General features: G+C 50.9%; 12 protein-coding genes across 12 annotated transcripts; 5 read left to right on the top strand and 7 right to left on the bottom strand.

The window, feature by feature from the left end:
* Nucleotides 1-62: 62 nt before the first annotated feature.
* M438DRAFT_344210 (proteasome core particle subunit alpha 1) lies at nucleotides 63-1,396 on the top strand. The gene is made up of 4 exons (XM_029905163.1): nucleotides 63-159; nucleotides 209-271; nucleotides 325-632; nucleotides 685-1,396. The coding sequence occupies exons 1-4, from the start codon at nucleotides 156-158 to the stop codon at nucleotides 1,069-1,071; spliced, it is 762 nt and encodes a 253-aa protein (XP_029761945.1). The 5' UTR covers nucleotides 63-155; the 3' UTR covers nucleotides 1,072-1,396.
* Nucleotides 1,097-1,780, bottom strand: M438DRAFT_184457 (uncharacterized protein). The gene has a single exon (XM_029899212.1). The coding sequence runs from the start codon at nucleotides 1,715-1,717 to the stop codon at nucleotides 1,232-1,234; it is 486 nt and encodes a 161-aa protein (XP_029761946.1). The 5' UTR covers nucleotides 1,718-1,780; the 3' UTR covers nucleotides 1,097-1,231.
* Nucleotides 1,781-1,939: 159 nt separating this feature from the next.
* On the top strand, nucleotides 1,940-2,902 carry M438DRAFT_270874 (uncharacterized protein; the record flags this gene model as incomplete). Its single annotated transcript, XM_029900434.1, has 3 exons — nucleotides 1,940-2,235; nucleotides 2,294-2,459; nucleotides 2,774-2,902. The coding sequence occupies 3 exons, from the start codon at nucleotides 1,940-1,942 to the stop codon at nucleotides 2,900-2,902; spliced, it is 591 nt and encodes a 196-aa protein (XP_029761947.1).
* Nucleotides 2,903-6,670: 3,768 nt separating this feature from the next.
* Nucleotides 6,671-7,207, bottom strand: M438DRAFT_333710 (uncharacterized protein; the record flags this gene model as incomplete). The annotated part of the gene is made up of 2 exons (XM_029903644.1): nucleotides 6,671-6,988; nucleotides 7,070-7,207. 2 exons carry the CDS (start codon nucleotides 7,205-7,207, stop codon nucleotides 6,671-6,673), a joined length of 456 nt encoding a protein of 151 aa, XP_029761948.1.
* Nucleotides 7,208-7,394: 187 nt separating this feature from the next.
* Nucleotides 7,395-8,548, top strand: M438DRAFT_363955 (zf-U1-domain-containing protein). Its single transcript, XM_029907688.1, has 4 exons — nucleotides 7,395-7,458; nucleotides 7,508-7,513; nucleotides 7,570-7,671; nucleotides 7,729-8,548. Exons 1-4 carry the CDS (start codon nucleotides 7,449-7,451, stop codon nucleotides 8,172-8,174), a joined length of 564 nt encoding a protein of 187 aa, XP_029761949.1. The 5' UTR covers nucleotides 7,395-7,448; the 3' UTR covers nucleotides 8,175-8,548.
* A 118-nt stretch (nucleotides 8,549-8,666) lies between these two features.
* On the top strand, nucleotides 8,667-10,860 carry M438DRAFT_363956 (clathrin adaptor, mu subunit). The gene is made up of 3 exons (XM_029907689.1): nucleotides 8,667-8,802; nucleotides 8,859-9,278; nucleotides 9,335-10,860. The coding sequence occupies exons 1-3, from the start codon at nucleotides 8,762-8,764 to the stop codon at nucleotides 10,557-10,559; spliced, it is 1,686 nt and encodes a 561-aa protein (XP_029761950.1). The 5' UTR covers nucleotides 8,667-8,761; the 3' UTR covers nucleotides 10,560-10,860.
* Nucleotides 10,861-11,832: 972 nt separating this feature from the next.
* M438DRAFT_344217 (cytochrome-c oxidase, subunit VIIa) lies at nucleotides 11,833-12,509 on the bottom strand. Its single transcript, XM_029905164.1, has 4 exons — nucleotides 12,459-12,509; nucleotides 12,304-12,346; nucleotides 12,200-12,235; nucleotides 11,833-11,933 (listed from the first exon to the last, which is right to left on the bottom strand). The coding sequence occupies exons 1-4, from the start codon at nucleotides 12,480-12,482 to the stop codon at nucleotides 11,848-11,850; spliced, it is 189 nt and encodes a 62-aa protein (XP_029761951.1). The 5' UTR covers nucleotides 12,483-12,509; the 3' UTR covers nucleotides 11,833-11,847.
* A 490-nt stretch (nucleotides 12,510-12,999) lies between these two features.
* M438DRAFT_293654 (uncharacterized protein) lies at nucleotides 13,000-13,588 on the bottom strand (the record flags this gene model as incomplete). The annotated part of the gene is made up of 1 exon (XM_029901825.1): nucleotides 13,000-13,588. Exon 1 carries the CDS (start codon nucleotides 13,477-13,479, stop codon nucleotides 13,000-13,002), a length of 480 nt encoding a protein of 159 aa, XP_029761952.1. The 5' UTR covers nucleotides 13,480-13,588.
* Nucleotides 13,589-13,670: 82 nt separating this feature from the next.
* On the bottom strand, nucleotides 13,671-14,752 carry M438DRAFT_293656 (putative NEDD8 conjugating enzyme). Its single transcript, XM_029901826.1, has 3 exons — nucleotides 14,624-14,752; nucleotides 14,483-14,570; nucleotides 13,671-14,428 (listed from the first exon to the last, which is right to left on the bottom strand). The coding sequence occupies exons 1-3, from the start codon at nucleotides 14,642-14,644 to the stop codon at nucleotides 13,986-13,988; spliced, it is 552 nt and encodes a 183-aa protein (XP_029761953.1). The 5' UTR covers nucleotides 14,645-14,752; the 3' UTR covers nucleotides 13,671-13,985.
* Nucleotides 14,753-15,467: 715 nt separating this feature from the next.
* Nucleotides 15,468-17,463, bottom strand: M438DRAFT_363960 (uncharacterized protein). The gene is made up of 3 exons (XM_029907690.1): nucleotides 17,246-17,463; nucleotides 16,216-17,195; nucleotides 15,468-16,162 (listed from the first exon to the last, which is right to left on the bottom strand). The coding sequence occupies exons 1-3, from the start codon at nucleotides 17,427-17,429 to the stop codon at nucleotides 15,626-15,628; spliced, it is 1,701 nt and encodes a 566-aa protein (XP_029761954.1). The 5' UTR covers nucleotides 17,430-17,463; the 3' UTR covers nucleotides 15,468-15,625.
* Nucleotides 17,464-17,639: 176 nt separating this feature from the next.
* Nucleotides 17,640-19,279, top strand: M438DRAFT_344220 (uncharacterized protein). The gene has a single exon (XM_029905165.1). The coding sequence runs from the start codon at nucleotides 17,810-17,812 to the stop codon at nucleotides 19,208-19,210; it is 1,401 nt and encodes a 466-aa protein (XP_029761955.1). The 5' UTR covers nucleotides 17,640-17,809; the 3' UTR covers nucleotides 19,211-19,279.
* Nucleotides 19,280-19,463: 184 nt separating this feature from the next.
* Nucleotides 19,464-21,173, bottom strand: M438DRAFT_270155 (uncharacterized protein; the record flags this gene model as incomplete). The annotated part of the gene is made up of 2 exons (XM_029900366.1): nucleotides 19,464-20,915; nucleotides 20,964-21,173. 2 exons carry the CDS (start codon nucleotides 21,171-21,173, stop codon nucleotides 19,464-19,466), a joined length of 1,662 nt encoding a protein of 553 aa, XP_029761956.1.
* Between the last annotated feature and the right edge of the window lie 339 nt (nucleotides 21,174-21,512).

Genomic DNA, 21,512 nt, shown 5'->3' on the forward strand with positions numbered 1-21,512 from the left:
GAAGCTCCATGACGAGCAAGGGCAAACGCGCGCTCTAGAGCTTCACTATCACCACAATCTCACTGCCATCCATCGCCTTGTTCTTTTCGTCTCGTTGATCTGCTTCATCCGGAGTTTATACAAGGTTAATCTCATACACAAAACAGTTGCCCATCATGAGTGAGTCCGCCCTCGTACTCCCCATCGCCATAGCTAACTCCCGCAACAGGCAGCGCAGGCTACGACAGACACATTACCATCTTCTCGGACCAGGGTCGTCTCTACCAAGTCGGTGCGTGGCTTTCTCATCTCCCGATCGCGCATCCACTGGCTCACACTATACAGAATATGCATTCAAGGCCATCACCGCAGCAAACATCACCTCAGTCGGCGTCCGCGGCAAGGACTGTGCAGTAGTCATCTCGCAAAAGAAGGTCCCCGACAAGCTCATCGACCCCTCATCCGTCTCGTACATCCACAGATTGTCGCCTTCGGTTGGGTGTGTCATGACTGGTTCCATCGCAGATGCAAGAGCTTCGGTCATGAGAGCGCGCGGAGAGGCCGCTGAGTTCAGATACAAGAACGGCTATGAGATGCCTTGTGATGTCCTGGCCAAGCGTCTCGCAAACATCTCCCAAGTCTACACGCAAAGAGTGAGATGCTGATCCTCTGCCGGTCCTTGGATATTGTGCTAACACGGCGCAGGCATACATGAGACCCCTGGGTGTTGCCACGACGCTTATCTCTGTCGACTCTGAGTTTGGCCCCCAGCTCTACAAGTGCGATCCTGCAGGTTACTTTGTCGGCTACAAGGCCACCGCTTCTGGCCCCAAGGCGCAAGAGGCCATGAACCACCTCGAGAAGAAGCTGCGAAACAAGAACTGTGCTGAGGGCAACTGGGAGGAGGTCGTTGAGCTCGCCATCACCACTCTCAGCACAGTGCTGAGTGTTGACTTCAAGAAGGGTGAGATTGAGATTGGCATCGTTGGCGGTCCCCGTCCCGATGGCAAGGAGGGCACCACAACCGACTTCTCCACCCTGACCGAAGAGCAAATCGACGAGCGCTTGAACTCGATTGCTGAGAAGGACTGAACTTAACGACCTCCCACCTTCACGACGTCATTTAATTCATCACATGCCATACCATCGCCTTCGCCGACTCGCTTGCACACTTTGACTGCACAGCCAGCAGCGTATTTTTGGTCCACCCAGCCCGGTATGCAAGCAGCAGCCGGAAGCGTCATCTTATGAATCAAGCTGTGTTATTACCCTCCCGTATCAAACCATGATTTCTTCTTCGTTTCGCTAAGTCCGTCGTGGAGCCCTGTTTTTGACACAAGTGCCGGCGCCGCCGGCAGCTCGATGGTAGCTCTGACCGTGGCGCTCTCCACCCCCGCAATACCACTGAAACGCCTTTCCTGAATCCAAACGACTCTAGGACTCGCCGATACCTGACTCTGCCCTGCGACGACGCTAAACTCTCGTGCATCTGCCATGTGCGCGTGCTTGCCCTTGGCTGTTCCGTAGTAGCTGTCGACCGATACACGCCCATGTCTGGTAGCTTGTGACGTCTTGGCCGACACCACCCATGGCGTAAAGCTGCCATTTTAGATGTGAACCCCGTTCTAATCATGTCTGCCCTGGCCTCCTTGACGACCATTTCCCTTGTTGGTGTACTTATTAACGCCTCTCCCAATCCATCCACAGCCTCTCCTTCGCTTCTGCACACCCTTGACATCTGTTACTATTTCTCCACCCGATCTGTTCGCATATTACCGACCTCGTTACATGTGTGACAATGCACGATACTTTCCTCGAATTGAACAGAATCAGCCTCAAGAAAAAGACACACTTGGCTGTAAGGGTTGTTTATATATCTGCCGATCACTACCCATCCCAGACCCAACTCACACCACAGCTGATTCAATCCTGCCTTTACTCAATGACCGACGGATGTAAGATGTCCCTTGTACCAACTCTTCCCACCATTCCGGAACCAACCACCCTGACATGCATTGCCTCAGTGAATGAGGCACGCGCCATGCGTATCGCCGAAATTCTTTCTGATTTCAGACATCTACAACATGCCATCGCAAATATCAGAGCAAATCCATCGGCCGAAGAATATTACGAGGAAGGATATTGCGTGCTTCGCCAATGCGCAGCAGAAGCCCAAGCTCTACTCAACCAACCATTCGATTGCCAAGGACCAGAACCAGATGGAGATGGAGAACAAGAGAAAGCGCAGCTCCAACGGTAAGTGTTCTCTTGCTTGTTGGGATAATCTTGTTTCCGATCCTGATACCGGTACTAGGGTTATGCTTGATGCTAGCATTCGGCGCTTTAAGATCCAACAGATATACCTCAAAGCAAGCGCAGCATTGCGTTGGCTTACCTCAAGAAATGCCATCCTTGGAGGAAACCGACCTCAACCCATTCATACTCCGGCGCTACAACAGATAGCCAACACTATGCGTGCGGTACGTTTCAGCTCTCCTTATCTTTTCTTTTTGGAAATTCTTCATTCCCATGTGCTTTCCTATGCCATTGAAGCTGTAAAAATGCACGATGCTTTTCACTCCAGGGCCTTGTCCAGTGAGGCTCGTCAAGCAGTCCATTTCTCTGGACAACGGCGCTGATCTCGAAAACATGGTGCATTTTTACAGCTAAGCTGTCATGCACGAAAGCTTTGGGGATGCATGAAACCGAACCGTACTGCTGGGCTTCATCATCTCGCTGCCCAACCACAAGTCATTTCCCTCAGCCTTCAAGAAACTGACATGCCTCCTTGCAGGAACTTGCATCAGTAACACCAGCTCGGGTAGAGTTGGCACTCCGATCTCAAGACAGCATCCAGGGGAAATGGCTTGCAGAGGACCCAACATGGAGCACCATGGAGCAGAGCATTCGGACCGGCCGATGATGGCATTGGTCACTCGAACCATCAGCACCAAGCAAACAAGCAAGCGAATACTCTTGGGATGCGCCAATCGGTGAGGACCAAGTCTTCGGGTCTGAGAAGAGAATCGAGTCAAGAGAAGGGAAATGACGGAACTTTCTTACTCCCCAACACCGAACGGCACTGAACCCAAGACACCCAAACGGTCGCACCGCCCTTTGCGCAGGCCGTTAGCACGTGCGGACCACTCGGACAGATCCGCCAGCTTAGGTTCAAGCCTCTCGGCGACTCCGAGCTGCCACCGCATGCATCACCATCTCTCCGAACGCCTACACATCCACTGATGCAACCAACACCATTTTCTCAATTCGACGAGTCATCTCAACGGTGCGATCGGTATATCCGCTATGCATCAAGGCAGAGCAAATTGTTCGAGCGTTCGAGAAATGGAGAGCAAGTGGACGAAGCACGATACGAGGTGAGGTGTAGGTTAGAACGTGGGGTACCAAGAGACGAAGGATCAGTAACCTCATCTCCTGCTTGCGCGCTGCTTGTTCATGCAACAACCTGGCTAGGAAACAATCCGCGCGATGTGCTGCACGAGTGCACATCGTCTCGTGGCCTGACACGGAATACATACAGTACATACCATAACATCCTGGTCATAATCATATCATCCTCCACCCTTGACCCTTGACCCTTCGTCTCAAACAAACAAAATTTAGTCGAATACACTTACAGATCCGAAGCTCAGAGTTTCTTCATCCTGAAGGCTGTTTGGTACACCACATGACGTGCACAGCCTTACACGAGCGCCGTCGGATAAGGGACTGACACTGGACGGCAGTTCGGCTGGTAGGTTTGCGATTTAAAGTTGGGAGACTTTTTCTTCACGAGACTCAGTTCGCTTCGCTGGGAATCGAGGGTCATCCCCAGGGCATCACGGTGGTTTCAAATGTCGTAACGCAGAGCAGAGTTCTAGCAATGATATTGTTCGGCGAGGACCTGCTGGGTAGCCGATCATCAACGACTCTCCGTTGACGCCTCAAGGCACTTCCGATGACCGTGTATTGCTACCGGCTGAGTTGAAATCTGCGAAGCTGGGGGCAGAACGGCTTTGAAGAGTAACTCCCTTACTTGAACATCACCAAGTTTGGATCATCTTGGTGCCAAATTAATTGCTACCTGAACCAACAGACAACACAGCCCGCTTAATATTCTGAAAAGTATGGCAAGTATGAATGCACGTCTAGCAGCCTTATTCGTTACTACAATCTCCACTTCACGCCAAAGGAAACAAACTATCTAATGCAGAGACACAACTTCGTGTGACACTCACCGCTCCGACCTTACGTCCTCGTTGCAAATTGCAATACGATTGCTCCCATAGGTTCCAATCAAATAAAGAGTCATACAGTGCGATGCAGTCACAGCTAATACAAATTAGGTATCTAACCTCACATAAAGTTCAGGATTGCAACTCTGCAACTGCCTGTTAGCTCAAGCGCAATCCTTCCTTCCTTCGCCGGAAGCACTTCCCCTCAGCTTTCTCGAGAACATACTTCTTCGTCTCCCATTGGCTGCTTCCCTCTTAGGCTCGTACAACCGCAAATCGACGAGAAGAAGCCAAGAAGAACAATTCGAACTTCGAGGAGATTTAAGACGTGATGATCACGGCTGAAGGCCACGTGAAAGAGCAGATAAGCTTTTCAGGATCATCAAGGAGTATCAATGACGCCGCCTATGTGTTGTTCACCATTGGGGAAAGCAGCGGCATGGAAACCTGGTCATCACTGAACGCATAAGGCCGTCTTTGATTGCTCAATCGCATCGAAAAAGGTGATCTCAGATCTACCCGGGTACTGCACTCCTTGGATCAAACCACCTTTGTCAGAGATCCTTGACTGGACAAATCAAACACACGGAAAGAGGAGAAGTATACTCAGTACCTATAGGCCCTGTTCTGACCTTCCCATCCTTGTAGTACACGTGGGAAAGATCAACTCAAGTTCAAGATACTTTCCGCTTGACACCCCACCGGGGTCGAAGACACTCGAGTACAGGCTCCAGTTACTTTAATACTTCGTCGTATATCATATAATGAATCATGTGCTCTATCCATCCAGTCTGCAACTTGACCTGCTATTGCATTTCCCTTCCACAATCTTGGTATAGTGTTTTATGTATAGACCAGGCAGTAGTGAGGATCCCATACCGGGTCAAAACACTGATATCATGGTTCACCATCGTCGGTTAATATTTCCTCCCGTTTCACCTGCACAACACACTTCTCTCTCTCTCCACGTGCCGAACTTAGCGCTCCCGCAAAACAAGTTCCCAGGGCTCGTCGGACATCTTTCTGGATTCAGCATATGGTCACTTTTGATATCCGACCGAAGGCTTCATATAGATCGGAAGATTGATATAAGAAAAGGCAAGAGGTCGGATTCGGATCCAGCATCGTGGGATGGAGCTTTTTTGTTTTCATTCAGCTTGCATGCATACATACCAGCCTCTCCTTTCCCGCGGGGCAGACGCGTCAATAAATGTCCACACATTTTATTCTCCGAAAGCAAAAGCGTGGTTGAAGTTGGCAGCTGTCATTTCTTTCTAGCTATCGGTGGCAGCTTGTATGGCGTTCTTTCTGGAAAGCTGTCGTTTGCTGAACCGGCCATTCCGGATATCGAATATGATGTTGTAACTTCCAATCATCAAGGACAGCTATCGTCCACACAGCCATGGCGTTTTTGTTCTGGAATAACCGAAGAAGCTGGTGTTTTGCTTGCTGTCAGACCGGCCATCCCGAGGGAAGCATCGAGTGTGCATTTTTCGAATCATTGATATCGTCGTCGGTGATGCCGTAGATCGGATAATCTCCTCCTTTCGACGGACTTTTTGCATCTTTGTCAGCTGTTGTGAGGGTATGATATTGACGCCATTTTGCATCTGCATCATGCTGATTTGGAAGTGGAGAGGTCTGTCGGGCTCTCCGTGGTTCATTGGATGGTGGTTTACAGATTGGAGTCAAATTCTGGAATGGTAGGAAGATGTTTATGTGCCAAGATCTACCATGTCGCTCTCTCTCTCTCACGATCATGTTTCATCCTTGGGTTCAGTATGGCTGTCCGCATAGAATTGGCCGGAGTATGTTTCCTGCTGGAACTTCATCTCACGAAAGGTCGTGGTCTCATCTTAATCGTCTATTTGAACCAGTCGCGCCTTAGCTAACTACTACTGCGTACAACGACTTGGAAAGGGCGTGTTTATTTCCGAGCAATCCATTTTTTGTTTGCATCAATGCTTGCATCAATGCTTGCCGATGTCTTGCTGTCTCTTCCACACTCCGGGACCCCCTGTTCAATCACTCCGAGCCCATGATGCTTCACGGTTCGGAGTAAGTCATGTTGAGGGCCCAATGCCCCGATCAAGGAGTGTGAGCCGACGCCCTAATCCAGACGATCACGATAACTGAGCGTCATTATAGTTCATAGAAATTCTTGCGAGCGTTTCCTGTCAACGCCTGCTCTCGTACTCAGCCAACCCTAAGCAACAGCCATGACACGATCGCAACGACATCAACACTGCCTGCCGAAGAGTGTAAAGAAATTTCGACTAAGGAGGTTTTCGGACGTCGATAAGGCTGATTGGCTTTTTTTGAGCAAAAGGGAAAATGCTGAGGGCGCTGAGAAAGGCAGAAAAAGCCACAACTGTATTTCCTTGCTGTGCGATGGTGGCTTTTTTGACACCAGCTGAATGCTTGGCGGGATGTTTGGTTGATGGTGAAAAGCCATTTCATCTCTGGCTGCCGCTCCTGCTGCTGAAGACCGATGAAAAGGCATGAAGTTTTTCGTTGTTCCTGGTCTGACCATTGGGTGCGCCATCTACGGTCTCTGAATCGTCGGCGATCGTGATGGCAGCTTGCTGCTCGTTGTGAGGCTGTGAGGTGATGCGTCTGCGCTTATTGTTTCGTGCTGAGGTGGTGGTTATCGCTGCTTGAGTCTGTGCCTCTTGAGCACTCCATTTGGCCAGGATCGCGTCCTCCGATGGGTTGTCCAGGTTGTGGTATGATGCATGGTGGCCACAACCGTCACATTCAAATGACGTGGCAGCCTAGCGAGTTGGTATGTGTTGGTATGAACACAGGGAGAGGAGAGTATGGTGAATGGCAAATGAATCAAAGACATGACCTACCTTTACTGGGTGTAGCATAAAGCGAAGACAAGGACACTTATTGGATATCATGCCGTTCTTGTGATTGCAGGAGCCGCGAGGAGGAGTGTAGTTCATGGAACTCCATACGCTGTTCGGGGGTACCTGCATTCCAGACATGCTGATTGTTGAACAGGGAAAGCCTAGAAAAATTGTGTTCTTCTTTTGTGTCTGTCGCCTGTTCACGAGTGAGACCAAGAGGCGTGTTGGAAGAGCGCGATCAGACGATAAGATAAGATCTCGGATTGACGCCAAGACATGATATAGGCTGGGGTCGTCCGAGCTGTGTCTCGAACAACCAGAGACAGCTTTGCGCCATCAAACATCTCGTCGCATCTGATTCTGTGAACAAGTAGTCAAGATGCCGAAATATAAGTCACTCCAGTCTCTACTCTAGTTCTCTTACTAATGTTCATCTACTCTTCTGTAGGTCCTTACTCCATGGCGGAACGTCGACGAATTGAATACTCATGCGAACTCAGGCGATTACTGCGATGTCTACCTCACTCACGACAGTATGAGTGTGAGAAAGGCCCACAACAGCGGTCGTAACCATCTCCGAAACGTAGTCGACTACTACCAACGTACGCAATACCAAGCACGACCCTCCAGAAGAGCATGCGACTAACAGCATGGGGCAGAAATCGGCCACGAAAAAGCACAATCAGTCATCGACAGTATCACCTCATCATACGCCGCTGAAGGACAAGCAAGCGCGAATCCTATGTTGCCTGGTGGAACCCACGCCGGTGTAGCAGCCATGCCCTTCGGCTTCCCTCCTGGCATGCCTCCTCCATTTGGCGCTCCCGGTGCTCCCCCGATGCCAGCAGGTCGTGGTATGCCGCCATTCCCGTTCCCTCCGAACGGAATGCCTCCTTTCCCTCCCAATGGCATGCCGTTCCCTCCTCCGACTCCCGGTGCAGCTGGATCACCACCTCAAGGCATGCCTTTCCCTCCTCCTGGCGGTATGCCCTTCCCTCCACCTGCTGGTATGCCTTTCCCGCCTATGGGTGGCCCTAGCCCTATCCATGGCGCTGGACTTCCCCCACCTGGAATGCCCATGTCGCACGACCCAAGACGCCAATAGGAAGGCCACCGGGATCAGTCTGCACGCAATCCATACGCCCAGAACCAATACGGCCACGCACAGGAGCAAGAAATCCCCATGCGTTACGCGGCACAGCAATAGGAAGCTGCCGCCGACACAGCTCGAATGGACTCGAGAGATAGCAGAAGGGAAGCAAGCTCGAACACGGCGCAGTCATGGGACGCGAGAGCTGGAGAGAAGAGAAAATGTTGATTATGCTTAGGACGGCGTTCAAGAGAGGATCGAATCTGGCAGGCGCATACGGAGTAGAGCAAGGAAAGAGGCAAGGGCAATGCATTGGCATAATATATCACTTCAGCTTTGTAGAGACAGCATGCCCGCTGAGGCAGCGCAACAAACTATATTTTGATTCCATCATTCCTCTTATCAGTGTCAGCAACAAGCATCAGCAGGCGATTATCACAATGTACACGTGTGAACAGCAATTTATGAACATCTTCTCCACTGTATTTTTGACCTGTCCACCCAGCACTTTCCCCATGACGTTGATGTACAGCCCGCCAAATCCCACCTTTCACATGCGAACATGCAAACATAGCCCTTGAGGTCAATCAACAATTTCCACCATGGGTCTAATCGAGGCAGTGTACATATACAACGAGCGCAAGTACAGTAAACCCTTCCAGCCTCGCTGTCACGACCACGTTACTGACACACTTGCAGCAATGCCATCGTAACACATACATTCACTGCGCGTCCACCGCCAGCCACGACAGTACTGCCGCTATACCTCGCCCACTCGGAACCGAGACCATCATGTATCTATCTCACCGCGACGAATCCGCCGACGCTACTGTTCTCCATGCTGCAGGATGGCCTGTTGTTCCTCGGTCCCTGTTCTACCGATACGGAACCTCTGGTCGTACTCGAGTTCCTACACCGCGTTGCCGATGCGCTTGAAGAGTTTTTGGGCGCACCGCTGTTAGCGAGTAAGCTGGAAGCCAACTACGATGTTATTGCCCAAGTGTTGGGCGAGATGTGCGACGGAGGCTTGATTGGAGGTACCGAAGCCAACGCGCTTAGAGATGTCGTGGATACTCCTACGTGGATGGGCAGGTTATTGGGAGGTGTAGGACTACCTGGGTATGTTCTGTATACAAAGAGGCCTAGTACGACGACGACTAACAAGAGACCAACAGCACTTCTCCTGCTTTGGGTCCTTCTCAGACACCCTTCTCTGGCATGGGGAGCGGTGGTAGCGGCAGCCTTACTCCAACACTATCCACAGCTGGTTCTCAGATCCCCTGGCGTAGGAACAACGTCCGTCATACAAGCAACGAGATGTACGTCGACATTGTCGAGACTTTGTCCGTCACCTACGCTCCCTCAGGACGCCCTCTAGCCGCTTTCGCCAACGGCAGTATCGCATTCACGAGCAAGGTTTCAGGTGTCCCTGACCTACTGCTGAGCCTACGAGCTGGTAGTGGTCCTGGCGCAGAAAAGGTCAAGCGTACAATGGAAAGACCTGTATTTCATCCCTGCGTACGACTAGCCCGCTGGAGAGACCATGCCGAACTGAGCTTCGTACCGCCAGACGGTCGTTTCGTACTCGCAGGCTATGACGTTGATCTGCTAGATCCTTCAGCATCTCCCCTATCCGCCAAAGCACAAGACCTAAACCTCCCCGCCTCAATAGAGATTAAGACTGGTTTGGGCGCCACAGGCTCAGACTTCGAAGTCCGTCTAACGGTGAGCCATCGCTTCTACACTGGCTCCACAGGCGCATCCTCCAGCTCGGGAATCGGATCAGCAGCAGCATCAAGTCTGTCCAACAATCTAGGCGCCCGCCCCTCTACTCTCCGTGGCAATTCCGGCGAGGCAAAAGCACCTGCCCTCGAAGACTTGACAGTCAGCATCCCCATCTCCTCCTTCGTCCGCAATATCAGCGACTTGCGCGCCACCAAAGGAGAAGCCCATTGGAGCCCTGGCGATACCGCCATCGAATGGAAGATCTCCGCCAAGGAAGCCGCTGCCATCAGTAGTGCAGGCTGCGTTCTCCGCTGCTCCGTCGTCGGCGAATCCGAAGACGACGAAATGGGCACCTCCCTCTCCAACGGCATGAAAGCCAGCACGTACGACTACGACGATGATTATCAAACCGACACCCCCAAGCCCAAATCATCCAGCAACAATACCGCCAATAACGCAGCAGGAGATAAGAAAAAGACAAGACAGAATGCAGTTCTCATGCCTGGATCTGCTAGTTTGAGTTTCGGCGTCAAGGGATGGTTGGCCAGTGGGTTGAAAGTGGATAGTTTGGTTATCGACACCAAGAGATCTAAAGGGCTTGGTGAGGGAGTCAGACCGTATAAAGGTGTCAAGTATTTGACGGTGTCGAGGAAGGGTATTGAGGTTAGATGTTGAGAATATTCTCGTACAGAATCAATTGCGCCTTTGCAACTCGACATACAAACTATCGTTGTTGTCACAAGTACACTCTGGGAAGAACTCTACCTTTGAACGGAGACTCGGAATTGGATATTCGAGAGAGTATGGCAGACACCATCGAAGTCATCAGTCTGTGAGCAAATGAGCAAGAAACGATGAACTTGGAAGAAAGAGGAACAATTTAGACAAGCGGATGAACCTGATATCCCCGTCCTCCAGACATCCAACACTCTTAATCGGCGAACTGTTAAAAAAAATGCACAATGAAAACAGGTCCACGTCCACCGAGAGCTGTCTCTCATCATCACATCCTACACATGACGACCGCCCTTTCATGATACATAGAGGTAGAAGCAAGGTCACCCAAGATCAGCTCATCTACCCAATATCCCACCCTCGCCTCGCATGCGAGATAAACCGCCACACCAAAATGCGAGATGTTTTTCACTCGGTGGTGGAGGTCCAATGGGAGCTCCACATTACATACCCTCATCGAAACATGCATTCCTCACATCAGAAAACCATAAAGCATTGCTCCGACACAGTTTTTGATCCCCTTCAAACATCATCACACCCTCCCACGATCCCGGTAATTCTACATTGAGGGAAAAACTTGGCTAGTCAGTTGAATAGAGAGTGAGAGCAGAAGATGGGAAGGGAAAAAAGAAAAACAAGCGGGAAGAGTGGAAAGGAAAAGATCGATGTGAGAAGCGGATTAGTCGGAAATAGACGAGACGAAAAAGAGGAAGAGAGGAAGGACCGATTGAGGAGGTAGAGGTCTTCTTGATGATGGAATTCACAGGCTTCGGATTGGGTAATGGAGCAAGTCTGGTCAAACGGGATGTGATGATGACATGGGAAAGGGTGGGATCATGGCATCAGTCAGATTAACAAGACACAAGACTTGCTCGGCTTAGAAGGAAGGGGATATGTTGATGCACGTACGACTTGCCTTGAGATTGGATCACTTGATTGGTGCTGTCTTTCGAGAATATCAAGCTCGAGTACTCACGCTTAGATCACAGAAGGAACAGATATCCAGAACCTTCATAGCATGTCATCGTCTTCAGACCACTTTCCCGATGCCCACGATCATAAGACACACACGGCTGTCCCAACACGATACACGTATGTACACCAAAGAGATTATTGTTTCAATATGCTTTCCATTCTCTCATGCTTTGCTTGCTAGTGTGCCCATATGTTCTATTCTTTTCTCTCCCTCCGATTTGGTATCAAGTAGGCGTGTGGAAGATTGTGTGCTTTAGAGCTGGCCGAGGGAGGCGGCGCGCTCGTCTTCGAGCTTGGCGTAGAACAGATCGCGGCGGCGGACGGCGGGGACGTGGAAGCCTTTTGGAAGGTAAAATCAGTCTTGTGTTTCTTTCTGCTTTTTTCGTTGCGGTGATGGTGAGAGTAGGTGGTGTGGTATGGAAGGTGTGCAATGGTGGTCGATTGGTTCCTTCGTTGTTTCGTGACGTGATTGAATGGTTCGGAGTTCGGAGGATGCGATTGCGAGTCGATGTCGGTACAGAGGTCGAGCACATATCCATCGGTGGAGAAATAGCGAAAGGAAAAGAGAACGATGTCGTCGAAGAAGTAAAAGGTGTTTTACATACCGTACCACCAGAGGTAACCGGCCGAGGTACCGAGACCTATAAGTTCAATGTTAGTCGATCTGCTCTCAATCTCCGCTCTCAAGCATTTCCTGGGTTCAACTTACCGAAGGCGACGGAAAGGTCAAGGACCAGTCCTCTGCGGAGCATCTACAATCATCCAAATCAGTCACTGTCATCAGGCTTTGAGAGTCGTCGAGTGTCGCGCGGTCGGCCGCCGGTTTTGCGTAGCGGCTCGGGGTATCGATTGGACGGGACATACACCAGTAATGGGCTTGATAGGCATTGTGAAGAATGGTTTGTGGGGTTGATTACGGAGGGGAGAGAGGTATGCGCTGCGGGCGTGCAATTCGATGGGCTAGCGGTATGCCCATGAGGTGACGTTCGGATAAATCCGCGTCTCCATTTTTGCCAAGCGCGGTGGTCAGCTCCTTCCGCGAATTATTCTTTTATTTTTCCCATTTATTCTTTTGCTTCCAACAAGCTCACATGCTCACATGTGGAAGGTCAAGGTTTGGGTATATCGTATTGCATTTCGTGGTACAATGTAGTGGTTTTCTTGCTTATGTAGCAGCAACAAACCCTTTTCGCCTTATCTTACAACAAGACACACCACGCCTCTCGCGTGACATGTCAAAAAAGGGCATATACAAGTTGAATCAATCAGCACCTTTACTCAAGGCGCTGACCAGATATAAGAACAAATCGAGGCCCCTTCCCCTCCCTTAGAACACCCGTGAAAATGCAAATGCTTTGCGACTTTTCCTTTTTTCCCAGAAAGCACGACAAGAACAGAAGATCAACTAGACAGCCTTTCCCCAACTCTGCTTCCTGGTCTGTCTGTCCTCGCGTGCCTCTCTCTTCGTGCGTCCCCACTTCTCCTTGATCTTCTCCAACTCGGCTTGTCTCTCATCCTTGATTTGCGGTGCTGAGCAGCACAGGCTGACGAAGAACTGACTGCACTCGAACTTTTCGGCCAATCGTACTCTGGTCCACTTGCGCGGGTCTTCTGCCCTGAGTCGTTTGATCTCCTCGATGTCTGCTTGCTTGAGATGGTACTTCTTCTCATAGACTGGTCGCACTGCGGGAGGCAATGGTGTGTTTGCGGAATCGGAGGCGGTGGGTCTGAGAAGTGTGTGCAGGCGGCGTCGCGGGTCGTCCTTGGGCAGGAACTTCAAGGGTGTGTGGTAGACATTCGGCGCAGAGGAGGGAGGGTTGTAGATGATGTGATCTTGGTCGCCGGTGGTGGTGGTGAATGAAGGGTCGGGCTGGACGAGCAACATCTTTTTTGTGCGGCGGAAAGATGAGACGTGGCGGCATTGCTGCTGTTGGACGGAGCGCAGGCACTGTTGGCCATTGCTTTGCAGCGAGTGTGATATCCTTAATGTCGTGTGCATTGTATGTATATGTGGAGGGTGAACGAGGGTGGTGCTGCTGCTGCTTGTAGAGCGAGGCTGCGAAATCGACATGGAATCTTGCTCCGAACAAAGCACAGACCTCTCCCCCATTCAACTCACGAGAGAGTCCAGACAACTGATAGCCTTCGACATTGAACACACGAGAGAACGAGAAATCAGAATTGAAACGTATGTATTGCCTTTGGACGAGTGTAAAGATAACACGAGCCACAACTGTGACTTTCCTTATCGCCACGTTCATCTCGTCCGTGACGTCGAGTGTATAGAAAAAGGACGAGCCAATATTTGAAAGAAGAAACCGCTTGTATCCATAGCACAGAAAACGCCTGTCGTATGCCACATCATCCCTTCGTCTACCTTCTCTGCAAAATCTACTTCATGACACGGTCATACGAGATGCCCTTGACACTGCCTCCAGCCATGCTGGATCGTACGTTGCGCTTGAATCCATCGCGGTCGCGTGCCAGGTCCTCAGCAGCCTCCTTGTTGAGCGGATCGCTGGCGTTGGGTTCGAGGAAGAGGAACTGCAGACCAACTATGACTGCGTTCAAGTTGAGCACCGGCTTCCAGTCCTCGCGCAAGATGTTCAAGCACACGTTTCCCTCGAGGTCGATGTTGGGGTGGTAGATCTTTTGCGTGCACTTGACCTTTGGCGGCTCGTGTGGGAAGTTCTGGCTGATGTTGAATGTGAAGTTGAAGGTGCCGTTCTTGTACATGCCCTCGTCGGGCGAGATGGTCAGGCTGAAATGCAGAATGTCGTCGGGGTCTGGGAAGGTTGTTGTCATGGTGCTGCCGAGCGAGAGTTCCGAGAGGTCTTGAATGCCATCTATCAGTCCATGCGATGCAGGTATAGTCCCTGTCTACTTACCCTTCTGCACACGCAGTTGGGCTGCTGTGACCTTCTTCTTCTTTGCGCCACCTGACGCGGCGGCCTCATCCTTCTGCTGCTTTTGTTTCTGTCATGGCAGTCAGTAATGCCCTCTCAATATCATCTCAATATCACGCGTACCATAGACCAGATCTTCAACATCTTGAATCTGTGTTCTGGGTGTGACTGAACCGACGAGGTTGTTCGAGGTGGAGACGGTGGATAGTGAGGGTGGTGGATTTGAAGTCCGCAGAAGTAGTCCCGTAGAGGAAGAGAACGCGCAGGGTGTCGTTCGAAAAGAATTCGTTATGTCGTGTGTTGCTGGTTGCGAGTTGCAAGACAAATCATCGTCACATCCCAAGTCTCAAGGGCCCCACGTCTCACCGCCTTCGCCCTGATCCGATGACGGAAGCCTCGACTCTTCAGACTTGACCCTTGAAGAGTGACCCTCGACATCGTCCTCATATATTTACCAATCTTTCCGTTCCTATTTACTCAGAAGAGGCAATCATAACATCTCTCATAAGTACAGGTACACTTCTGTATACGCTGCCTCTCTTAATATTGGGTACAAAGTTTAATCAGACTTGCCTCCATTTGAACAAGTCAAACTGGAAAATGGTGTAACCCTGTTCTATTTTCCAACACCCTGCTCTCTTGTCATGTCTCGACTAAAAACAGTAAGACTAGAATAGAGGGCTGTTGTAGGCTATGATGGTAACTCAGGTAATGTTTGATACAACAATAATGAGGTCCCGCAATGAAACAAGTAACCCGACCGTAGTGCAAAGGTACGAGCATAGAAACTGCAAGAAGCTGGGCTCTCAGTCCATTGAGACCCTCTACTAATCAACTCGATGGGCTCAATATCAGTCTGGCTGTCTAACAACATTACGAAGTCAATGCTGCCCTTAATGGACAAGGAGCTAGTTGTTAAAATCATATTGCCTTATGACAGCTACTTCGATGAGCCGTCTGCGCCTAGAGAACCCAATTCGGGTGGGATCTATTCGTCTAATAAGTTGATGTTTCCATATCTGAAAATTCTCCTTGTAAAAGCAACACCTAATTGTAAAACACTAGAGCACTGCGGTTGGATCGCGGTAGAGTGATAGAGGATAATATCTGCTTTTGACTGATAATCTACTGCTGCTGAGAACCAGCGACCTGAACGACCATTCTCATCCTCGCAGCACTGTTCGCCAACATCTTTATCGCCTTCTCCTCTTCTGCTGCATTGACACCAACCAATTTTCTTGCACCAAACTTTGCTTTGGCTTCTCTGGCTTTGATTCCTTCGTCCAGCTTCTTCTTCAGACTGGTGTTAACAGTCAGTGCGGAATGTCTGAACAACAATCTCAGCAGAGCCTCTACGAGCAAGCTGACTCTGGCGTTCTCGACGTAGTTGGTGTAGTTTGCAGGGTAAGGCAGGAAGTGTTTCTCGAACTCGATTTGGGTCATCGTGTCGGCGTGATACGTTGGTGCTTCCGAGGAGATGGTCGGTCGAAGGAGGTTCTGACACAATGATGCGTGTGAGTGTGGCTCTAGCCAAGGTGTTGGTGGTGAAACGAATAGGATAAACATATCCAGAGGTAGAGGACGAATGAACTCTGTCACCAAGTCGAAACAGTCTTCAGCTTCCATGAACGCGTGCTCATAGTGGAACGAGATCTGTGTGAGCTGCAAAGCGTTAGATCATGGTTGTGCTGGGCAGGAAGGAAGGCAACACTTACCAAAGCAATCAAGCGCTTACGTAGTTGTATAGCTTCACCTCCACCATAGTCTGATGATACGCTATACTCGGCCTCTCCATCGAGATCGGGTGTCGCTGATGATGGTCGTCCTCTCTTACGCGACTGACGAGCCGACGTCGTTGCCTTGGGCGTTGAGGGCAAATCGTCCTCTTCCTCAGAATCTTCCAGATCCATATAGTCTGCGTACTCATCCTTTTCGAAGTCAATCTTCTTCCGTGGTATCGTCTCATCCTCTTTTTTCTGTTTTGGTGGCTTTGTCTCGTTCTTCCAGATCTCCTTGAACTCATCCAAGTCCTTTTTACTGCCATTGGCCAAGATCGCTCTCATGACTCTTCGTTTACCGGCTCTACCGTCACCTACTGTGAGACAGTATTGTGCGATCAAACTCTCTGACAGCAGTGTGTTGACCGCTGCTTCCTTGCCATCTTTCTTGAGTGGTTCGGCAGCTGCGACCCTTTCTTCGAGATCATCTTCGAGTGCGTCAAGCATGAACTCAAGCCAAGGTCTCCATCTCTCCCATCGGTTAGGATGTTGGCACGAGCAGTTGAAGGCCCAGCCGACCACTGCCCAGAAATCTTCGGCCAGGTTCCAGATTGCACCCTTGTTTGCCATCTCGATCTGGAATTTACCATCGTCATCGCCGTCCAAAGTAACATCACCCGTTCGTCGTCGTCTGTCCCGGGAATCAAATTTATCCATAAATTTGAAAGCGGTGTTGAAATCGGCGTTGGCAGCACCGATGATGGAATTTACATGTTTGAGTAAGAATAGTGCATCGTTGGCCACCTTCATGTTATCCGGTTCTCTGGATCGGTTCGTCCAACTAGGATGCACGGCCAGAGTGGCAACAACAGCGAGTGCTTGGGGAGGAGGCACTTGGGCAGGCAAAGTACGTCCGTCGATAGTGCCATCAGTGCCTGCGATGAGTGTGTTTAGAATCAGAGGAATGGCTTGTGAGTCTGGACAAAGTCAATGGAGCTTCAAATGGAGTGGGTTTGGGATGAAGTACATAGCTGCTCCTCAATATACACATGGATCATGTCCCGAAGCTCATATGGTAATGGCCTCACGGGCCGATATCTCTGGTAGAATTTCTTTACTTGTTGTCGCTGGAAGGACTCTGGAGCCATTTGTGAGCTCGGTATCGGCACACCAATTTGTGACGATGGTGGTAAGGCTGATCTCGCAGACATGATTGTGATTATTTTTGATGGTCGTGATAATGTGATGAGGCAGAAGTTCTTGGGAGGACGCGTTCCGAAGCAACACGGAAGACGCGCGCTGGCCGAGATTGATGTCAGAGGACAGGGTCACCTTCGGCAGCTTTCGGCATAAGCGTCGCTGCTCCACCAAGTGAGATCTCCGAGGCGGTGTCGACGTCCAACTTCTTGACAAACCACTATATTCTTATCGGCACAATACCTACGTGGCTGAGTCACGGGTCTTTGTGCTTTGAATCGATTTCTGCGACCTTGATATTTGACTGCATCTCCTCCATCCTTAGAGCGTTTCCCTGAGCATTTCCTGCATTGCATCGCATATCTTTAAATCCTAAATATTGCCGTCCATCACGATGGCGTCTATCTACTCACGTCTCGCGAACGTGAACAAGCATAACCTACGGACCCTGCGAACGCAACCGCTGAACGAACTCTCTGGAGCTCTAGGCGACCTCGGGACTCTACTTCCTCTGCTCATTGCTCTTACTCTCACGAAAAGCATATCACTCCCTGCTACATTGGTATTTTCTGGAATCGCCAACATAGCAACTGGAGCTGCGTTTGGTATACCGCTTCCTGTACAACCAATGAAAGCGATCGCCGCAGTTGCCATCAGTCAGTCGTACACAAAGACAGAGAACATTTCTGCTGGCCTCTTCGTGGGTGGAGTCGTGACTTTCCTGAGTCTTACTGGACTATTAAAGTGGTTCGGCCGTGTGGTGCCAATCCCTGTTGTTAGAGGCATCCAGATGGGAGCTGGTCTCGCTCTGGTAATCTCGGCAGGTACAAGTCTTCTGAAGCCTCTTGGGTGGATCAGCCCATCATGGTCGGACAACTGGCTTTGGGCTATGGCAGCATTTGCCTTCCTGCTTGTCTCTTCTCTGGTTGCTCGTATCCCCTACGCCCTACTCGTGTTCCTGCTAGGTCTTATGCTCGGCGGCATCCAACTCGCCAAATCACACACTCACACCGAAACCTCTGGCTTCCACACCTGGCACCCAAAAATCTACATCCCCTCACCCTCAGACTTCCGCAAAGGTGCCCTCGAAGCAGGACTCCCTCAACTCCCTCTAACAACCCTGAATAGCATCTTGGCCGTCACATCTCTCTCAGCCTCTCTGTTCCCCACCTTCCCTCCTACACCTTCAAACACGGAAATTGGCCTTTCAGTCGGCATTGCAAATCTCATCGGCTGCTGGTTCGGCGCCATGCCCGTATGCCACGGCAGCGGCGGTCTAGCAGGACAATACCGCTTCGGCGCCCGCTCAGGCGCATCCATAATAATCCTTGGCCTGGTAAAACTCCTCCTCGGTCTCACTGCCGGTGAAACAATTATCCCACTTCTTCAACGCTTCCCAAAGAGCTTGCTCGGAGTCATGGTCTTAGCCGCCGGCGTCGAGTTGGCAAAAGTGGGACAATCTCTCGACGACATCAAGGATCTGTGGGAGGAGACAGAGCAGGAAAATGAAGATGCTGCGGATAAGAGACGTAAGCTTAATGAGCAGGAGAGAAGAAATCGTTGGGCTGTCATGTTGGTCACGGTAGCTGGTTGTTTGGCTTTTAAGAATGATGCTGTGGGTTTCATTGCCGGTATGGTTTGGCATTGGGGATTAAAGGGGTCAGAGTGTATGCAGCAGAGACAGTGGAGAGGTCAGAGAAGACCGACGAGATTCTTCACTTCGCGCGAGTATGAGGAAGGTGAAGATGCACCTTTGTTGCACAATCATGATGCACCCGAAGGTCGGCTTGCATAGTTCATAAGGAAATTGATGATCATTAAGCGAGCCTATTTGAAGTCGTATCGAAAGACATTCCAGAGACCCATGAAGAGAGTGCAATGACATATGTACTGGCACGCGTGAAATGCAAAGGAGAAAGTGAAATCGCAGGGTAAAAACATTATAATCATTGCTCGCCGCCACGCTTGTTCCATGATTCCGTCTCTCTCATGACAAAAAGAACACAATTTAGAAAAGGTCGTTTAACATCGTTTGACTAGACTACCTCTTACTCTTCAGAGTTGATAGAGTAAGCCTTGTAGTTCTGCTTTACGATGTCCTTCAGTCTCTTGTCCATGACATTTCTGCCGTCAAGGGTTCTCCAGACCTCGTGGGGTGCTTTGTTGACGACATCCCAGCTGATGAGGTTCTCGGTGAGCTTGGTAAGGTCGCGTTGCTTGCGCTCCCACTCGCTGTCACGGCGGTTGCTGATGCCACTGCTGATGATGACGAGAGGGACGTCGGGAGTCTGAATGGTGCGGGCGCTGGCGACCTCGTTCTTGGTCAAGGACTCGGCGATGAGGTTCTCCTGGAGCTGGGCCTTGATGAACTTGCCACCCTGGTAAGCAGAACGGCCATAGACACGGTCCTCGCGAGTGCGACCGTTGAAGATGGCACCGAAGTTACGCTGGAGACCGAGGGGTGAGATGATACCCCAGCCCCAAAGAACGAAACCTCTGTAGGCACCACCGATGCGGTGGAGGAGGTCCTCGTGAAGAGGGTCGATCATCATGATACCGGCAATGTTGCGAACGTGACGAGCAGAGAAGATACGCGAAACGATGGAACCGTAGCCAGCAGAAACCAAGATGAAGGGACCCTCCTCACCGGCAACAGCCAAAGCCTCCGACAAAGCGTCAGCGGACATACCGGCGCTGTGGGGGCTGGGAGCGCTGTCAGACCAAGCGTAGCCAGGACGATCCCAGTAGCAGTAGCGGTCAATGGTGCCGTTTTGGTAGGCTGCATAAGCCCAATGCTCGAAGTCGTACTCAGAAGGAACCTCGCCAGCTTCAAGCAAGAGAGTGGGGTTGGCATCGCCAGCAGCGTTGTAGGTGACATTGCCCAAGCAGGCAAGGTGGACCTGGTACTTGTCGCCGTCAACGTAGTAGCGCTCACCGTCCATTTCCAATGTGGCATCGCGAGCACGCAAGACGAGGGTTGCGGTCATGAGGACAGCAATGACAGCGTAGACGATGAGGATCAAGGTAGCCAGAGAAACAGCCAGCCACTCGCGCAGTGTTCTGCGTGTCTCGGCACGACCAGTAAGACGCTCCTCTTCCTCGCGCTTGCCCCAGGCCACAACTCTGTCGGTAATGACACACCAAAGGCCAATGAGTGTAGCCCATGCGATCGAGGCGATACCTGGCCAGCCCTCCTCAACTCTCAGGCGAGGAAGGGCAAGGATCATGATCAGATCAATGGCCAAGATACCGGTGATGATGCCCATGGTGATACGCATGGCCTTGGATGGTGCGGCGAAGAAGAGGATGGCGACCAGAAGGTTACCGGCAGTCAGGGTGGTGTAGGAAAAGTCGAAGAAGCCAGAACCTCTGGTGTGCAGACCGGGAGGAGAGACAAAGATGCTCACGAAGAGCAGAACCCACCAGATGAAGTTGATGAGGAAGAACAGAACGGTGAGGTATCTCAAAAAGCGGACGGTCCATAGGTTGTAAGGTGAGACCTATGGTTGTCAGTACGGTGATAAGGCGACGGAGGGATTGCGACTCACAGCTGGGTCATCGGGGTCGAGATAACCATCTGAGTGAGGAGGACGGGGTTGAGCAGGCAAGAGTCTGGTTCTCTCATCTGCTTCACGCTCTCTTCGCTCGTAGGAGCGTCTTGAAGGAGGCCGTCTGCTATCTTCAGTCGAACCTCTGGGTGTAGTCGAGCCATCGTCGGCCTGCTCGTCGTCGTTTTTTGATCCCCACAGCGAGACCATCTTGATATATTAGCGACAGGTACCTTGTACTTGTCCGCCGAAGTTTAATGGGTGAACAAAAGGAAAGACGAGGGAAGGTCGAGATCTTGTAGGAAACGCGATTGACAAAGCTCCAGGCAGCGCAGCGGGAGATTCACCGCGATGACGATGAGCTCCCCGCATGCGCCACGATCAACGGTCTGGTCTCATAAAGACCGCACATGGTCTCATATATGCCGCATGGCTGTGCTGCGCGGCTTCCATGCGAGAAGACCAGACTCAACCTCATCATGCGAATATCCTTGAAACAGGGTTGTTGTAGAGCAGGATCCCTGCAACGGATCATCCGAATGTTTTGCT

This window comes from Aureobasidium pullulans, assembly GCF_000721785.1.
Source record: "Aureobasidium pullulans EXF-150 unplaced genomic scaffold scaffold_6, whole genome shotgun sequence".
Taxonomy (NCBI): Eukaryota; Fungi; Ascomycota; class Dothideomycetes; order Dothideales; family Saccotheciaceae; genus Aureobasidium; species Aureobasidium pullulans.

Excerpts from the sequence above, each read along its gene's own strand:
- M438DRAFT_344210 (XM_029905163.1), top strand. Across the intron at positions 272-324 it reads GGGTCGTCTCTACCAAGTCG|AATATGCATTCAAGGCCATC; the intron begins GTGCGTGGCTTT and ends CACACTATACAG. Across the intron at positions 633-684 it reads CCCAAGTCTACACGCAAAGA|GCATACATGAGACCCCTGGG; the intron begins GTGAGATGCTGA and ends AACACGGCGCAG.
- M438DRAFT_184457 (XM_029899212.1), bottom strand. The coding sequence starts at position 1,717 with ATGTCAAGGGTGTGCAGAAGCGAAGGAGAGGCTGTGGATGGATTGGGA.
- M438DRAFT_363955 (XM_029907688.1), top strand. Across the intron at positions 7,672-7,728 it reads CGTAGTCGACTACTACCAAC|AAATCGGCCACGAAAAAGCA; the intron begins GTACGCAATACC and ends AGCATGGGGCAG.
- M438DRAFT_363956 (XM_029907689.1), top strand. The coding sequence starts at position 8,762 with ATGGGTCTAATCGAGGCAGTGTACATATACAACGAGCGCAA. Across the intron at positions 8,803-8,858 it reads TACATATACAACGAGCGCAA|CAATGCCATCGTAACACATA; the intron begins GTACAGTAAACC and ends ACACACTTGCAG. Across the intron at positions 9,279-9,334 it reads GGAGGTGTAGGACTACCTGG|CACTTCTCCTGCTTTGGGTC; the intron begins GTATGTTCTGTA and ends AGAGACCAACAG.
- M438DRAFT_344217 (XM_029905164.1), bottom strand. The coding sequence starts at position 12,482 with ATGCCTATCAAGCCCATTACTGGT. Across the intron at positions 12,236-12,303 it reads TGACCTTTCCGTCGCCTTCG|GTCTCGGTACCTCGGCCGGT; the intron begins GTAAGTTGAACC and ends TTGAACTTATAG. Across the intron at positions 11,934-12,199 it reads CGGTTACCTCTGGTGGTACG|GCTTCCACGTCCCCGCCGTC; the intron begins GTATGTAAAACA and ends ACCTTCCAAAAG.
- M438DRAFT_293656 (XM_029901826.1), bottom strand. The coding sequence starts at position 14,644 with ATGTTGAAGATCTGGTCTATG. Across the intron at positions 14,571-14,623 it reads TGTTGAAGATCTGGTCTATG|AAACAAAAGCAGCAGAAGGA; the intron begins GTACGCGTGATA and ends CTGCCATGACAG. Across the intron at positions 14,429-14,482 it reads CCAACTGCGTGTGCAGAAGG|ACCTCTCGGAACTCTCGCTC; the intron begins GTAAGTAGACAG and ends ATGGCATTCAAG.
- M438DRAFT_363960 (XM_029907690.1), bottom strand. The coding sequence starts at position 17,429 with ATGTCTGCGAGATCAGCCTTACCACCATCGTCACAAATTGGTGTGCCG. Across the intron at positions 17,196-17,245 it reads GTATATTGAGGAGCAGCTAT|ACTCACAAGCCATTCCTCTG; the intron begins GTACTTCATCCC and ends GACTTTGTCCAG. Across the intron at positions 16,163-16,215 it reads GTAAGCGCTTGATTGCTTTG|CTCACACAGATCTCGTTCCA; the intron begins GTAAGTGTTGCC and ends AACGCTTTGCAG.
- M438DRAFT_344220 (XM_029905165.1), top strand. The coding sequence starts at position 17,810 with ATGGCGTCTATCTACTCACGTCTCGCGAACGTGAACAAGCATAACCTA.